This window comes from Coccinella septempunctata, chromosome 2, assembly GCF_907165205.1.
Source record: "Coccinella septempunctata chromosome 2, icCocSept1.1, whole genome shotgun sequence".
In the NCBI taxonomy this organism is placed as follows: domain Eukaryota; kingdom Metazoa; phylum Arthropoda; class Insecta; order Coleoptera; family Coccinellidae; genus Coccinella; species Coccinella septempunctata.
Window position 1 is genome coordinate 43,697,262 of NC_058190.1, and position 16,599 is coordinate 43,713,860.

The 16,599-nt window shown below is 36.3% G+C and overlaps 2 protein-coding genes across 4 annotated transcripts in view; both read right to left on the minus strand.

The window, feature by feature from the left end:
- Positions 1 to 58: 58 nt before the first annotated feature.
- Positions 59 to 4,990, minus strand: LOC123307875. The gene is made up of 7 exons (XM_044890347.1): positions 4,768 to 4,990; positions 3,695 to 4,718; positions 1,946 to 3,334; positions 1,554 to 1,874; positions 1,242 to 1,499; positions 414 to 596; positions 59 to 361 (listed from the first exon to the last, which is right to left on the minus strand). The coding sequence occupies exons 1-7, from the start codon at positions 4,911 to 4,913 to the stop codon at positions 290 to 292; spliced, it is 3,393 nt and encodes a 1,130-aa protein (XP_044746282.1). The 5' UTR covers positions 4,914 to 4,990; the 3' UTR covers positions 59 to 289.
- A 980-nt stretch (positions 4,991 to 5,970) lies between these two features.
- Positions 5,971 to 16,599, minus strand: part of LOC123306610 (protein jagged-1b) — a 194,693-nt gene continuing 184,064 nt past the window's right edge. For 2 of the 3 annotated variants that reach the window (XM_044888687.1, XM_044888685.1), the window contains 10 exons: positions 13,703 to 13,816; positions 12,771 to 12,977; positions 11,955 to 12,082; positions 9,801 to 9,957; positions 9,574 to 9,687; positions 9,406 to 9,519; positions 9,106 to 9,315; positions 8,689 to 9,048; positions 8,095 to 8,624; positions 5,971 to 8,015 (listed from right to left, as the gene is read on the minus strand). In XM_044888687.1, the coding sequence (XP_044744622.1) occupies positions 7,218 to 8,015; positions 8,095 to 8,624; positions 8,689 to 9,048; positions 9,106 to 9,315; positions 9,406 to 9,519; positions 9,574 to 9,687; positions 9,801 to 9,957; positions 11,955 to 12,082; positions 12,771 to 12,977; positions 13,703 to 13,816 (2,732 nt within the window). In that variant the 3' untranslated portion in view covers positions 5,971 to 7,217. The remainder of the gene's footprint in view (positions 8,016 to 8,094; positions 8,625 to 8,688; positions 9,049 to 9,105; positions 9,316 to 9,405; positions 9,520 to 9,573; positions 9,688 to 9,800; positions 9,958 to 11,954; positions 12,083 to 12,770; positions 12,978 to 13,702; positions 13,817 to 16,599) is intronic. The other variant, XM_044888686.1, reaches the window with a different exon arrangement.

Sequence of the window (16,599 nt, forward strand, 5' to 3'; positions counted from 1 at the left end):
TTATTTTTGAGATCCCTTCCCAATTATAAGTCTCCCCCTCTTCACGAAAACAAACACATAATTTTCCATACATTTATTGAGTAAAAGGATTCCATGATAATTTAAATTAATTGGTAACTGAACATGAAATGCTCGAAAAGGAAAAATAAAAATTTTTGAATGGATACAAATCAGTAGTTGCAGTCATCAGAAAAATTACTTTATGAATTTAAAACTTCTATTTACAGTATTTACATGGTGTCAAAAAGATTATCACATCAAATGAGTTAAAAAAATACGACCTCACACATCAAATAACAGCTTTGAAATGGTCCGGTATATCCAAAACTGCAATCTTATTTTCCCATGTGGTCAGTACAATCTGGAAAAAGACAATATGAAAACCTAGGAATAAAATTCGACAGCTTATTTACCTTTTGGTCATGGAAAAATACCGATGAAACAGCATTTTCTTCTTGGAAACAACCTAGATAATGATTGTTTCTCATATTAAATGCATAAATTCCATCTACAGCGGCTAATATTAACAGGTTTCCCCTGGATCTCATCGAAAAAAATTCCTTGTTGGTTAATAAACTTCGGACAAAGTCTCCATTCTGAAAAAAATCAATGTTTCACACCTTCACAAAAACTATTTTTTCTACAAGCGTGCGCGTTCAACCTTTTTCCCGCACGCATTTCAAGTTGCAAAGAGTCACTTTCCTAAAACGTGCGGGAAAAACGCCTGCTATTTCTTTCCCGCACGCATTTGCGTGCGGGAATGGATTAGCAGGGGTTTTTCCCGCACGCAAATCTTATAGAATAAATTAAATTCTATCATGTCTCTATGCACCGAACGTCAACGATGAGTAACCCATGGTAACGACATGCAGAATTACGTCTGTCATTTTATATGAATTAATCAAATGAGATATGATCTGTATCGTCCAATTGATATATTTATATATTTCAAGCGCTTGTAGAAAAAATATTGTTCCTAACTCTTGCGGAAAGTGTCTTGCCCGCACTCAACTGCTTACCCGAACTCTGCTTCGCATCGTTCGGGCAACGGCAGTTTCGTGCGGGCAAGTATCACTTTCCGCACTTGATAGGAAAATAACTATTCTATCAGTTGCCACCTATTCCTGAATATCATATCATGTATCAAGCGTAAAATGATGATATGAGAAAAAACAATAGAAATTTCACAGTACATTTTGCAATGCTCAGAAGTAATCCTCATTTATAAGTTCAGTACTCACAGTGCCATTATATATATGAATGTGTCCATCAGTGGCTAAATAAACATATGAATGCCTCAGATACATACATCTCACATTTTTCATATCTATTATAGTGCGTATATGTAATGCTGTCATCGCATCTCTGACATGAATGTGTGCTACTCCATCATCATCCTCGAAAAATATCAATAAAAGTTTCCTTGGACCTTCCTTAGTTGTTTTCAAGTCTTTGATGCGTGATGAAGATATACGATCTTCAAACTGAATTCTGTTTTTCTGAAAATTGGATGAATCAAACGAGAACTCAATCAATCAATCCTACTTCTATACCTTGTAGTCATATCTTGTAAGGTATCCTCTCCTTCCACCAATGAAAAAATACCCCCAATTGTGAGCGAGTGCTTGTATGGAATCCTCCAAACGGATTCGTTTCTCTATTATCTGTCGTTTGTACATTAGAATTTTAATTTCGTATTCTGTATGAGTGCCTGTACAAATATAATTCCTGTCATATATCCTCACAATTTCCAAGAAACTTATGGCACTGCGGCCAATAGTAACAACCATCAAGGGTTTTTTTCCATATATACTATGATATTGTATTTTTCCATTATCTGTGCCTACTATACATTCATCCTTTTCTTTCATTATCTGAAATATTAACAAACATGATAACATTTGTGAACGATTACAATAACGAATATCAAATGTCGGTTACATACCCTACAAAAAAGTATAACCTCATTCCTTGTATTCAAACTTGAAAATGGTTCTATTTCTTCAGGAGGATTCTCTTCAATTGGGGTTTTCCTTTTTTCAGATATTTCACCTCTCTTACTTACCACTTCAGAATCGTCCAATTTCCTTTTTTTACTTCCTGGATTCATTTCTTCAGATGGGACTACAGATTCACTCAGTCCAACAAAAATGTTTTGACGTAATTTAGTCAAAACCTCGATTTTTTCATCGATCAACTTCATCATTTTTACTGCATCAACAAGATTCTTAGGTTTCTCAAATGGTTTAATGGTCAAAGATATGAACTCGTTTTCAGGACTAACATCAACAACAGATGGAATTGTTGAGTTGTTTGTAGGAGATGGGACAAGTTCATGCTGACGATCTGTAGTAGGAGGGGCAGTGAGGCATGTTTCATTTTCAGGGGACCTTTCCATATTTATCATGGTTTCTCCTCTATTCGCTACTTTTTGTGTTTGTTTGTCATTAACTTCTTTAACATACAACAACTTATCGTGAACACTTGATGCAGCATCCAGTGAAAGATTATCCTTAGGAGCAATACTCGGCAATACAGTAGGTTCAGAATTGCAAGTATTAGATATATCCTCATTTTGCCTTTGAGCTAAAGCAATATTCTCTTCCCCATTAGAATTAATTACATTTTCTACAGGTGTCCGAGAAATCTGCTCATTGAGTAATGTTATATTGTTCGAATTTCCCAGAGGAATTAAATTGTCTGAATTTTGACAATGAGAGTTGGTCGTCTCATCCACATTTGAATGTTCTTTTTGTTCCAGACTACCTGATGTTGCGAAAATACTTTTACTGACCCAAACAGACCCTACTTTTGGCTGAGAGTTCAGATCATTCATTTTCACTTGATTAGGAGGTGTTTCTTCCAGTTTCGATTGTACAGAAGATTCTTCTTTAATTTCCAATTGTATGGGAGGTTTTTCTTCTATTTTCTCTTGAATGGAAGGTTCTCCTAATTCCAATTCAATGTAAGGTTTTTCTTCTACTTCCTGGAATGTGGAATCTGCAGCTTCTTTCTCAGTTGTCTGATAGCTATCCTGTGAATGAGAATTTAGTATATTTGTTTCACCAACTGAATTTGCCTCAATAGGTAATGATGCTTTATCAACGGAAACTTTTGCATCCCTACTTGAAGACTGAAAATTTTGAGTGGAAAAGTTCGAATAGATGGTAGCCACATTCTTTTCTTGGCATAAAATAGTATCATTACTCCCAGTATTCAAGTTAGAATACTTTTCTGGCAACAAAGGCATTATATTATCCATAGGTTTCAAAGATGCCTGCTCTATCCTATTGGTATCAGTTTCTTGCTGACCAGGAAGGTTTTCCTTTTCCAACTGAAAAATTATAAATTTCAGGACACTATTATAAGGATACTTTAGTAATCTGAAATAATAGGCTTGTTCGTAGAGTGGTTTGAAACGGTTGTGAACTGTACAGAGCAAGCGCAATTCCATTTTAGGGTAGCGAAAATCCATTTGCGGTTGCTCTGTACAGTTCACAACCGTTTCAAACCACTCTACGAACAAACCTAATTAATACAAATGAAAATGCTCAAACTAAAGCACAATAATAAAGATATTTCCTACATTGCTTCTATAATTATTAAATCAGAACATTCTGTAGTGCAGCATTGTTCCCATTGTGAACCCAAAAAAACATCGCCCATAAGAAAGAGTAGAATTTGGGACACTCACTTTCACAGGTAAATTTTCTTCATCGGAATCTATAATCTCAATGAACTGAAAATTTGTATTTCCTATTGCATTATCAATAGGTGCACCAGATTTTTGATATTCATTACTACATATGTTCAAATTGTTCCCATAGTTCATATTATCCCCACAGGTTTGTTTTTTGCATAGTGAAAAATCATTTGATCTTTGAAATTCTCCACTTTCATTGAATAGACGTAGATTATTACCAGATAAGAGAGGATTCACAATGTCTTTATGCAACTCATCAAAAGTTGAACTCAATTCTCTTATGACACTTATTGGCAATTCTTCAATCTTTATAGAGAACTCTGGAATAATTGAGTTAACAAATTCACATTCCTCTGGCTTTTCTTGATGGCTCAAATCTCTCAAAGCTTTGGTTAACTCAAAGGTTTTCTGTTTGCATATATAGTTGAAAGCTTCTTCATAACGTGAATTATCTGAATTAACGAAATCAACTAATCTGTCATTGTTCATTTTGGAAATGTGTTGCAGGATTTTATCAGAAATTTCCTTTACATTATAAATGTCAGCAGATTTTTGTGACGCTATTTTATCCTTTTTGAATTTCTCTCTCAACTCATTTTTCCTTCTCTCCTTCAATTGTTGAAGTCTACTGACTTCTTCACTTAATCTATTCTGTTTCTTGAGTGATTTACCAGATGAATTATCTTTTTTATTATCAGAAATACTGGAAGTTCCACCAACTGATCTACTTTGTCTCTCCTTCAGTTTAGAAGTTACGTTATCAGATTTATCATTTGTTTCATTTTCACTGACAATTATTGAATGCTCTGGGCTCATTAATTGCTGTTTTATCATATCACTTGTAGCACGTATTTTCTTTAAAGTATATTCTTCATAACAACCGATAGTGGAATGTTCTTTTTCTTTTCTTATCGATTGTGAAGAAATATGTTTCAAATATCCTGCATTTGCCCTGGTTGTACTGTATCGAGTATAGGGCCTCCTATTCTGATTGTGCAAAACATATTCTGAAAAACTGAAAACGAATTATGTTGTGCTGTTGTTCGAATAGTACTATTACATACCCAACTGAATTTGGCTGAAAACTACTATTTCGATTTATTACATTGAAGTTATGAGTATTGTGAAAATATCCGTGACGGTTTTTACTTCGTATATTATATTTTTTTCGAGTATTTCTGCTGAGATCCTTACTCACGCTCGTATTCATTCTAAATAATTTATAAATGAATAATGAAATCAAAAAATAATATTTGTTATGAATTATTTTATAGGTTATGACTCTTATAAACGTCAGAATCTGACATAAAGTAGTTAGTAGTTCAATAATCCCACCAAAGAGTATCAACGTAGCCGGACATTGCGTCTACTCTGTAATCTGTGCCACAGAGTAACTCTTTTCACTCTTTGTCTGTGCATTGCGTTTTGTAGCCACTGCCCGTAAGGTTCTTTATAAGATCCCATCTCTTAGGGAATTTTTCGAAGATCATCTTTCGACACGTGCATCCTCCAGGAGAATCTAGATCAAAATGCAATACATAATCAAACTCTTCTAATAATAAATCTCGAAATTTCATCGACCTCGGTGCAACCATTCGGTCTTTTTAACTGACCCCATCTTTTTGCGGGTTTTTACGAAAAAAAACTTTCGACACGCGTATCTTCCAGAAAAATCATCGTAGATCTGAATAACATATTCTGAGAGAGTAACTCTCTTCTAGAAATAAATCCCGATATTTCATCGCAACTGTTCGGTCTTGACGAATTTTTAACAGACCCCTTCTTTTTGGGGTTTTTCCGAGGAAAAACTTCCAACACGCGTATCTCCCAGAAAAATTATCTTTGATATGAATGATATTCCATATTCCAAAAGAGCAACTCTTCTAGTATTAAATCTCGAAATTTTTTCGAGCTTGGTGGCTTTCTACATATCATGTCAGTGAATGGCATTTACTTACCAAGCCGTTTTTTAACGCGAACATTTTTTCTCTCATGTTTCGAAAAGTTTCAGAGATGTCGTTTTTTAAATGCGGACCCATCACGTTGCCTATTTTATGCTTTTCTACTCTAACATAGTACTAAGAACACTAGTCTGAAGTGTGTCTATATAGATAGTATCATTTAGAGGAAAACATACTTATTTCCATCCATTTATCTTATAGAAATTAATAACAGAAGAAATTTTATGATGCAATGATGAGTGACAACACATTTGAATATAAAATATGCTCTATCTGAAGATGGAGTGATAAATGAATTCACAGGAATAATCAAAGTCTTTCTTTATTTCATTTTTCCAGAAGCTTTCACGTTTCATTTCATTTAATTACACAAGCATATTGTAAAAATAGAAAGAATTTATACAAAATTTACATTCATCTTTGAACAAAAACAAATAGTTACAAATATCTCTGGACTATTTGATCGAAGGCACTATTCCAACATATTTTCTTATATTATATATTTACTGCACTTATAAGTAAGTACACTAAAGAGAAAAAGAATGTATTCTCAAGGACTCAAAGGGCAATACTCTTGTTGATATTCTTCCAATTGTTCAAAATCTTCCAAACTAAATTGCAAAATGATAATGATCAGCAAATTATTACCAGTAGAGCCTTACAACACAAGTCTTAAAATGAGTATTATAATTAGTTCTCAATACTGAATTATGATATTTTGAATGTTATATACATATGTACAATAGTCATTTTCAGCAAAGCATCTTTGAAACTACAAAACAATGATATTGCAATATTGAATATTCTGTTCAAGTGATGAGTGTTAATTCCATGTTATGGTGTTAGGACATATAAATAAGTAGCACATTATGTTCAATGACATTGTTTTGTAAATAATGCTTCACCTTTGAAAATTCAATTTACACTATATATTAATCTTAGAATTATAGATAAAGTAATTAAAATATATAAAAAATCAGGAACAAATACGAAATAATATAAATAGACAAACACAAAATTAGTATTTACAATTTCATAAAATGAGATATTTGATTGCATTTAAATAAAAATAATTTCAAAGTCTAACAATATTTATAAAAAAAAAACAATTATTATTATTTAATATCACACTATAGGTTAATTACAGAGTGTTGTCACCAGGTGTCTTTCTTCTTGAAATCACGAGATCACTGATATTTTTTTAGTCAGCTTGAGAAGTTCATGATGATGAAAATTGTTTGAAATACCTTAATGTTATCAAATGACATATGTAATATCAAGGTGATTTTAAGTCACTGAAAGTACAATTCTTGTGTTCATAACATTGTTCAAAATTCATATCAGCAGAGGCTTTGATTATGTTGGAAACAAAAATTTTAAACTAGAAAAGTTTTGAAAAAATTTTGCTATTCCCATTTTGAAGTTTGAAGTTGTAAAACTAGAACTAAAATTGCACAAAATTAAAACTTCTTTTAATTTATCACTGTAAAATTAGTTTGAACTGTCAAATATGTTCCATAGTTATCATTGTATTTTCACTGGCCCACTACACATTAAACAAGCACTGTCAAAACGTCTGAACTGTTTTGTGAAGTGTTTTGGGAAGTCCGTTGCTTATTCACATTAATAATACTTTTACTGAAATCTTTATGACCTGAAGAATCATCAAAGGCAGCCGTATTTTTTCGAACATCAGGATTTTGAGCTTTATAAAGCATAATTTGACTGCTACGATGAGCAGGACTCAGGCCATCACCCTTGATGCTCTCATTCAAGTTGTAACCTTTGAGACTGTTAGTATCTGAACTTGTACCAGGCATCACAAGCATTGTTTTTCTTGACCCTGGACAATCAACTTCAGAAATCATTTCTAACATTTCACTGGAACTCTCCATTGGAATCATTGAACTTAGGGGCCGCACAACACTCACTTTGGGCATGTCCATACCGCAAGCTCCAGTAGAATTTATACTTCCCATACTTCCAATGTCGTCCTTCAGGGGATTGGTATATCTCCTGAGGTTCTCTTCGTTTTGAAGGTTATTTGATTTCTCATCTTCGTGATTTCTATGGCATGAATCCGCTGATGGCGATAAGTTCACGCCACTCATTCCTAAGGATTTCTTCTTGTGCCTTAGATATAAAAGCGACAATACTACTGCTGCACCAATAGCGATGAGGATGAAACAAATAAGTACTATCAAGTATTTGTTACTAGGCTTTTCTTCAGAAACTAATGCTGTTTCAACTTTAACTTCGACTATAGATGTGAGAGCAAGTAAAGATGTTTGTTTTCTTGATATGGCTTCACCTATAACTCTTATACCATCTAGAACACCTTTATCACCAAACTGTAAAGAAAAGTAAATCTTAGAACCTTTCTGGAGAACATTTTGAGATATCTGTAATGTGAAAGGGGAAAGTACTCACCAATGTGACTTCAATGGTGTCATTGTAATCTAACTTGAGGTCACATAGAAGTATCAGTTCTTCTTGCAATCCCGAAGCTGCTTGCTGGGTTGCCAGTAATCTCCTGAGGTCTAGGCAAATTCCTTCAACAGTTACACCTGCTGGTAACTTCATCCTATCAAAAAGTAAAGTTAACCGTGCGCAGGTGTTACTCAAGGTTGCTTGATTAGGCCAACAGCTTGGAGGACTTGGAAGCTGTGGAGGCTTTACTCTTCGCCCTCCTTCCAAATCCCTACATTCTCCATGAGCTTGACAGGGTGGAGACAGGCACGACTCGGCAGAGGAAGGGACGCAAACTTGATTCAAGTTGCAAATGGTGGTTGGATGACTGTTGCGACAGTTACTCAGTCCACACCAAATCTTGGTGCACTTGACAATTCCATTGTTACAAATGCATGTATTACACTCATGCTGCCACGTCATGTTGTTATCCAAATTCTGCCCACCCCATAAGCAGCTACCCGGAGAAGGCAGGTAGGAAATATTATCCACTGTAATAAAGGTTCGGTATTAGCATTGCAAAACACAAGAAAGTTTATTTTTATGTCAACTTACGGTTGCATCTTTTGCCGTGTCTCCCTGGAGGGCAGATACACCGATAGTCGCCAATCTCATCTATGCAAGTTCCGCCGTAATCGCAAGGGTTTGATGCGCATTCGTTTATGTTGATTCTGCAGTCTGGACCCGTGAAACCGGCTGCGCATTCGCAAAGGAACCAGTTGACACCGTCTATGCATTTTCCTCCATTATAGCATGGTTGAGGTTGACAATCATTCACGTCATCTTGACAATGGTTACCTTGGAAACCATCCCGACATATGCACCTATAGTAATCATCTGTATTGACACAAGTGCCTCCGTTGAGGCAAGGACTAGATCTGCAAGCAGCCTGCTTGGATATATGGCACATTGTACCTGAAAAAACATCAGAATTATTTCAAATCCTTTTTTGCGCAGTCCTTGATGACTAACCTTCCCAATCTGATAAGCAGCGACATACGAAGGTGTTTCCTAGGTCTTGGCAAGTACCCCCATTTTTGCAAGTGTTGTGATCACAGTGGCTGTCCCTAGAACTGCAGGTTTTACCCTTCCATCCGTTTTTGCATTCGCATTCGAAATCGGCTATACCATCGATGCAAGTACCGTTGTTTCTGCATGGGTTGGGGTTGCATTCGTCAGTATCTGGAAGTAGAAGATGGAAGAAATGAATTACGGTGAATCAATGAGTGTTATCCTGATTCGGATATTTTATGAGAAATTCATGAAACTTACTTATATTGCAAAGAGCACCCTCCCACCCCTCCTTGCATATGCACTGGAATGCATTGACTTTATCCACGCAAGTTCCGCCATTTTCGCAAGGGTTTATCTTGCAATCGTTGATATCTAAAAATTTACTGTCAGTATAAAGCCAAGGGGTTAAACTGTGTAAAAACTTACTCTCATGGCAGTATTTCCCAGTGTAGCCTGGTTCGCATTGGCATGAATGTCCGATTCCTGTTAGGCTGACGCATCTTCCGTGGTCACCGCAGATGCCATCACAGTTTCCTAAAGCTGTAAAATGATAGCAAAATACATTCGGCATAAAATCAAAGGGAAGAATTTTCTACTTCCAGTTCGGCAATTTCGACAATCTGATTGGTTGAATGAAAATGTATCTAACGTACCTATATCTGTACAAGGTGGATTGTCGCATAGCAATCTAGGTTGGCTGCAATTTTTACCCTGCCATCCTTCAGGACAATGGCAATAGTAGTCCTGCTGGGTGTTGAAGCACGATGCGCCATTTTGACATGGATCTGGACTGCAGTGATCGTAATCGTTCTGAAATATCGAAAATGATACCATAGAGAAACAAACAACAAGTACTGATGGAGAAAGTTGAATAATTCTTGTGAAATAATTCGTTCTTCCATTACAAAATGACTACTTGTTCATTTCGACGAGACAGAAAGTTTTCCTGTTCACCAAATGACTTAATTCAGCTGGACATCAGATCGCATGATAAATTGTGCGCGCCGTAATGGTCCTAACGTGAACCATTGATATACCGAGTGTCCCCAGGCACAAATCCTCGCCATCACAACGCGCCGCCGACATCTCAGTAGTCCGATGATTTAAGAAAACGCCCTAAGAAACAAATGAACCGTCGGTTACGGATAACCAACGTTAATGCGTTGTTATTATCCACGATTTGTCGGTTGTTGCGGGGGCATTATTTTCAGCTCGCTAAATAAACATTATCGTTGAAATTAAGGTCACAATTATATGAATTATTTTCCTTTTCAGCTTCCAGCATCTGGTTGTGCTCAGCCGGATTTGGCGTTTAGCGAACGAGTGATTAGTGACTCTAAAACTGATGGTTATAGATGCACAAAGGGCGTTACTCAGATGATAAGGCTGCGAAGTGGTTGTTAGCCTTAGGGAATCTACGTATTCTCATGGGAAGCAGATGTAGCAGAAAATAATCCAATAGAACCTTCATTGGTTAATGTAGTCATTAGGTCATAATTTACTGAAACTTTTATAATATTTTAGGCCCTACTGGCGGATCTGACAGACTAGCAACTTTGAGTTAAATGTTGCAGAAAAACGACTTATATTTCAGTTGAATATTTCCACAATCAAAAAGATTGTAAATGAGGAGGATGACAAAGAATTTATTTCTAATGGGAGACCCAAAAAAGTGGTGGCATTTGAGAATTTTATATTTGAGTGAATTATTGCGAAAAGTTTACTACAGGATTTTAGATGAATGTCATCGTAGAATAAGTTCTCGAAAATTGATTTTCTATCTTTCATTTGACTTGTCCTATACATTGTAAATGTCTTAAGGTACCAATAAATACCTAATTATTATTATTATATCAATGTATTAGGATGAACAGCCACAAATACGCGCCAGTTGTCCTGTTAATTGTTTATTCATGTGAAATTTTTGTTCAAAGGTGAAGTCCATCTTGACTTGAAACATCCTTTAACTCCTTTTACTTATACTGATGCAAAATGATTTTTGTTGAAGAATTTAACATTCTTGTAATTATCTGTTAATTCCTTCGGGAGAGACCCATTCCTAACCAATGCATCATATGCATTTCATCTTCGGGTTAATATTTTTCAAATCTATAACTGATGTAACGTATTCAAACTTTAGCCAAAGAAGATAACGAACATTAACTCTCCTCAAGCTAGTGCATATTATGATATTATACTGATCTCTTGTATTTTCCATGCAAATAATTGGATTTGGTATGCCTTCAATCAGTTTGTATAAACTTCAATTATGTTCGTCACATATTTTCCGAAGAGATTCGACATTGTGATAAAATACGTAATAACAGAAACTTTTACGTAGAACGGGCAACATAGCGTTGATTTAAAACCCAAAAATGTTTTGACAAACGTCATAACTCCACATTTTCGTACTATACTGAGTGAAATGTGTCAATTTTCCATGGCCAACCGAGTGCTAAAATAAAAGTGAATGGAGTATATACGCTCGACCTAAGAGTTTTTCCGTTGCTTATTGATGCGTATACTCAATTTTTAAGCCTCATCTGGCTACGAAAGTCGAATGATCGGACCTTGACCAGGTAACAATCTCGACCTAGGAGCCAGATCGGAAATGGCCAAAAACAGCTAGTGAAAATCGAGATTATTTGACGTTTACGTCAGAATGTTACGTTTATGTTTTGACAAGCGTCATAAACCCCACATTTTCGTACTATACAAAGTGAAATGCGTCAAATTTCCATGGCCAATCGAGTGCTAAAATAAAAGCGAATGGAGTATATATACTTATATAAAATTGTAAGACTCACCTCACATTCATGCCCGGTGAAACCCACAGGGCAGATGCACCTGTAGCCATTGACCAAGTCGTCGCATTCACCCCCATTCTTGCAAGGGTTGGAAGCGCAGTCGTTTATGTCAGTGGCGCAGTCCCGGCCTGAAACCAAAAACAACTCAATTAACATCGAAACGATGCGGATATCCTGAAATCGGTCAATTTGAATATTCAAATTCAAAACGGTGTCTTCCTCTGATGGCGAGTTCAATCTCCGATCAGCGGTTATTAATCTTCCCAACGTAGCGTGGTGACAAAGACGTCAGTGGGAGAAAACAATCAATCAAGAATTCGAATTTTCGTATTCACATATTCGTAATTACTTACTTATGAAGTCATTAAAATCGAGGATTATTCTTAGCAGGATATCGATAGCGTTTTAATGAAGTTTTTAATAATCCCGAGACGACTGACGAAATTTCCTGATGTTTTCGATTTATTCCGATGAAAAATGATTCGAAACACGTTTGAATTTTTTTCACAGATGAATCCCATCGTTTTGAATTTACAGGATGTTAGTTACTCCTCTGGTAAGCTCGAAGTTGTAGACCAAACTTTTTAATCAGCTTATTGTAAACGATTTTCGATATTGTAGTAGTAGCAAAGTTATTTCAAGAAATTGTCATGTGAATCGGCAATCAAGACATTAAGCTGGCATTCATTTTGGATTATTCTCCTCAAAATTATAGATTTCTATAACGACAACAAATTTTATTTGGAGTTAAGTTCGTCGAGATTGAAAAATCGAATATTTGTGGGTTTTTTGTCGTTATCACTAACAATATCTTACCTGTGTATCCCGGTTGGCAGGCACAATGATAGTCGTTGACTAAATCTATGCAAGTTGCCCCATGTTGACACTGTCCAACGCAATCGTTGATGTTTTGATCGCAGTTTTTTCCCATCCAACCCACCCTGCATTTACAGAGATAATCTCCAACCAAATTAGTACAGGAAAAAGCGTTGATGCAGGGGTGTGCTAAACATTCATCAGCATCTGAAAATTATTGATAGAAATTAATATAATGCACATCTTTTCAAGAGATGGAAATTTGGCAAAAAATTCCTCAAACTTCTATTGATAAAGTCACTGAAGTAAGAGAACTACCAAGAGCTAGAGGAGACCCCTCCCTTGATTTCAAGGTAATTGTAACAGAATGAAACTTTTAAAAGCCTGAGACTCTGCCAGGCCAGGTAGAATCTCCAATTCTCATTTTTCTCTACTATGTTATCTCTCTGAATTCTGAAGCAGTCCTTTAAAGTTAAATATTCCGTGGTAGCTACTGCAAATTGAGCTGAAACATCTGGCTGCGCTTTCACACTTGAATATCATACGAATTTACTACGTTATTCTATTCTATTCAAGACCTGTCATACATAAATGATATTCCTGGAACCTCAACAATATAATCATTACTCTGAAAAGTACAAAGACGTATATTCTGACCGAAGGAAATTATGGTGACTGTATAGTTTTTCGCAACAGTGAACACAATGTCGTAGACAAGCTTCCTAGTGTATCATGACGGAACAAATGACAGCTGAACTCATTATTTTTGAATTATTCTAAACCAACAATGTTTTTCAAGAGCAATCAGTTCTTGTTGTGATTTTCCTAGTCGAAATCTGTGTCTACATGGTTAACTTTGGTCGAAGTAAGTGTGAAACATACACGCACATTTGCTGGAAATATCAGTTTGGAAAAATATGATGTCTACTCACCGAACTGACAGACATTTCCCTCCCAGGCTGGTGGACAATCGCACTTGAAGGAATCCTCAAGATTGACACACGTTCCGCCATTCTGACATGGAGCTGAAGCGCATTCATCTATATCTGGAACAAAAGAAAAAGGATGTAAATTTCACATATTTATGAATCTTTTCTTTGAAGCATCATTTTCTTCAATCAATACTTCCAGATTTTATGGAATGTTCGAGGGAATGTTCTTTTATGTCCCGAGATTCAAAGGAATCTGAACTGTAAAACCAGGTATCAGGTAAGAGATAATTTTTACACTGCGCAAAAAAATTAACGGACATTCTGAAAATTTCAATTTTAATGAAAGTTAACTCTACATTGACTTTATAACATATTCTTCATGTTCTCTCGGGAAGGTTTTGAACGAAACAAGACACATTAAATGGAAGAAAAATTCAGGATTTCACCGAAAAAGAAGAGAAATGAACAATTTTCAAAATACTGAAATGCTGATAAGTGATTTAATACTTGGTATTTCCACCCCTTGCGTTAATTACAGCTCGGCAACGATGGTTCATACTCAAAATGAGTGATCTTGAAATGTTTTGATCTAATCCTTCCCAGATTCCTCAGAGTTGGATTCCTAAGTCATTAAAAGTAGCTAGATGATTTTATGAACTTCTCAGCCTTCTATTGAGGTTGTCCCAAACCTGCTCAATCGGATTGAGATCTGGACTTCTTGCTGGCAATTCCATTCGAGAGACTTCAACCTCTTCAAGGTACTCCTGAACGATGCGCGCACGATAGGGTCTGGCATTATCGTCCAAAAAATGAAATTTTCACCAATGTATGGGGCAAATGGCACTACATGCTCTTCAAGAATGTTCCTTACATACCTATCAGCATTCATAGCTCCATTATCAATGACCACTAGGTCTGTGCGAGCAGTCAAAGATATTCCACCCCATACCATAATCGATCATCCACCGAAACCAGTAGTATTCAGGAAATTGCACTGAGCATATCTTTCATGTGGACGTCTGTATACAAGGGAACGTCGATCACAATGGTAGAGGCAGAATCTAGACTCAGATGAGTCTAGAGTCACAGATGTGAAGAGAACTCTTTCCCAATCGGCCTCTTCCCAATGGATATGCTCTCTCGCAAAATCAAAACGCGCCCTTCGATGGGCTGGGGTAAGAGCTGGGCCTCTTGCCGCGACACGAGGCCTTAATCATATTCTCTAAGGCGATTTCTTATTGTCTGAGTGCTAATTTGCACCTCATGAGTTTGCTCAAGCTGAATTTGAAGGAGGCGTGCGTTTGCAAACCGTTGTCTCAACGAAGAAACTCTCAAGTAACGTTCTTGAATGGCAGTTGTTACCCGTGGTCTACCCTGTTCCTGGTCTACCCTTCTTCTCGCAAAACTACCGCTTGGGCACATTCCTCTTGGGTCAAATTGCGTGTTTCGCGTTGCATAGCGATCGAGTGTAGAAAATCAAACGAAAGAAAAACTATTGATCACTAGAATTGATCGAGAACAACTGATTTTAGAATGGAGCCAATACATTCAAAATCTGATAATATCATCTTCTTTCATTCCTGCTGGGAAAAAACATATGTATTGAAGAAAACCGTTGAAAGTGTATAACATATGCATGCATAATTCTGATGAAAATAATTATCATTGAGAACACCTTCAGTTGTAGAATAAACTTGAGATTTCCATAATGTGCGTAAAGTTTTTTGCGTAGTGTAGATTTTGCAGTTCCGAAACATGACCGGGCTCTGGAGATTCAACCAGTGTTTCTAGCTTCTTCTGAAGCTCTTTCTTGGTGCCTTTTTCTAAGTGGTCTTATACACTATGGTTTGATTAAGTCGAGTACTTTTTTCTATTCATCCAAGTACTTATCGACTCATATTTCCATTTGATAGCAAACCGAATATTTCATGAAAACATTCTGGACCTGGTTCTCAGGTCACTCTTTCGAATACACCTCATGGCTCATATCTCATCGATCGTTGTTGACGGTACCTTCAGTCATTCCCATTCAAACCAACTCGGGTCTCTTACTTATGCTTTATCACTGTCCTATCACGGCCGGCATTGGGAACACTCCATTTCCATCAATACAACTTCATACCACGTAATTATTGCATGCATAGATACAATCTCTGATCACGACCGGTCAAATATCAAATCAATCTTCTTTTTCCGATCGTTGGTATCCCAACAATACCGTTCGTAGATGGTACCGGATGAATAGAAACGGTCTCTGGGCTCTCTGTATCGCAGGGGAGATGAGATATCTACCGGAGACAATGGCTTAAATGAGTAATTCGAAATTGTCCCTTTCGCGACAGCGGTCATGATCTTCGATGGAGATAAAAATAAGAGATGGCAGTTTCGTTGTGCAGTGATGAGGCTGTGTCGTGTAGCACTGCTCGAAAAACGCCACATTCCGTTTTTCGTTCTTTTAGGTTAATGTCCTAATACAAGGTCTTTACAAATGATGATAACATCGCAGTATGATAAACTAATCAGCAAATGAATGGGGACAGCTAAAATTTTGTTTGACTAGCTGTATAATTTCAACATTACTTTGGTGAAGCTGGATTTCCACCCCTAGATTCAAGCCACTATCCTTCGCCTGCAGACTATAGGCACCAGGTATTTTCTTTCTTGAACGAAGAGAAAAAAGTCCTATGTACCACAATCTTTATTAGTTTTTAAAGACTACTATAGCTTCGAGACTTTTCAATACAGTCTCATTTTAAAGTCAAAAAGATACAAGCTCAATCTGCTCAATATTAAAATAGACAAATTTCTGTCGTTTTTGCTTGCCGCCATTTCATTCGGCTGATTTATTAAGTTTGGTCTTTATATGACAGAAATTTGTCTATTTCAATATTGTAGCT

Excerpts from the sequence above, each read along its gene's own strand:
- LOC123307875 (XM_044890347.1), bottom strand. The coding sequence starts at position 4,913 with ATGAATACGAGCGTGAGTAAGGATCTCAGCAGAAATACTCGAAAAAAA. Across the intron at positions 3,335-3,694 it reads AAGAAAATTTACCTGTGAAA|TTGGAAAAGGAAAACCTTCC; the intron begins GTGAGTGTCCCA and ends ATAATTTTTCAG. Across the intron at positions 1,875-1,945 it reads AGGTTATACTTTTTTGTAGG|ATAATGAAAGAAAAGGATGA; the intron begins GTATGTAACCGA and ends TTAATATTTCAG.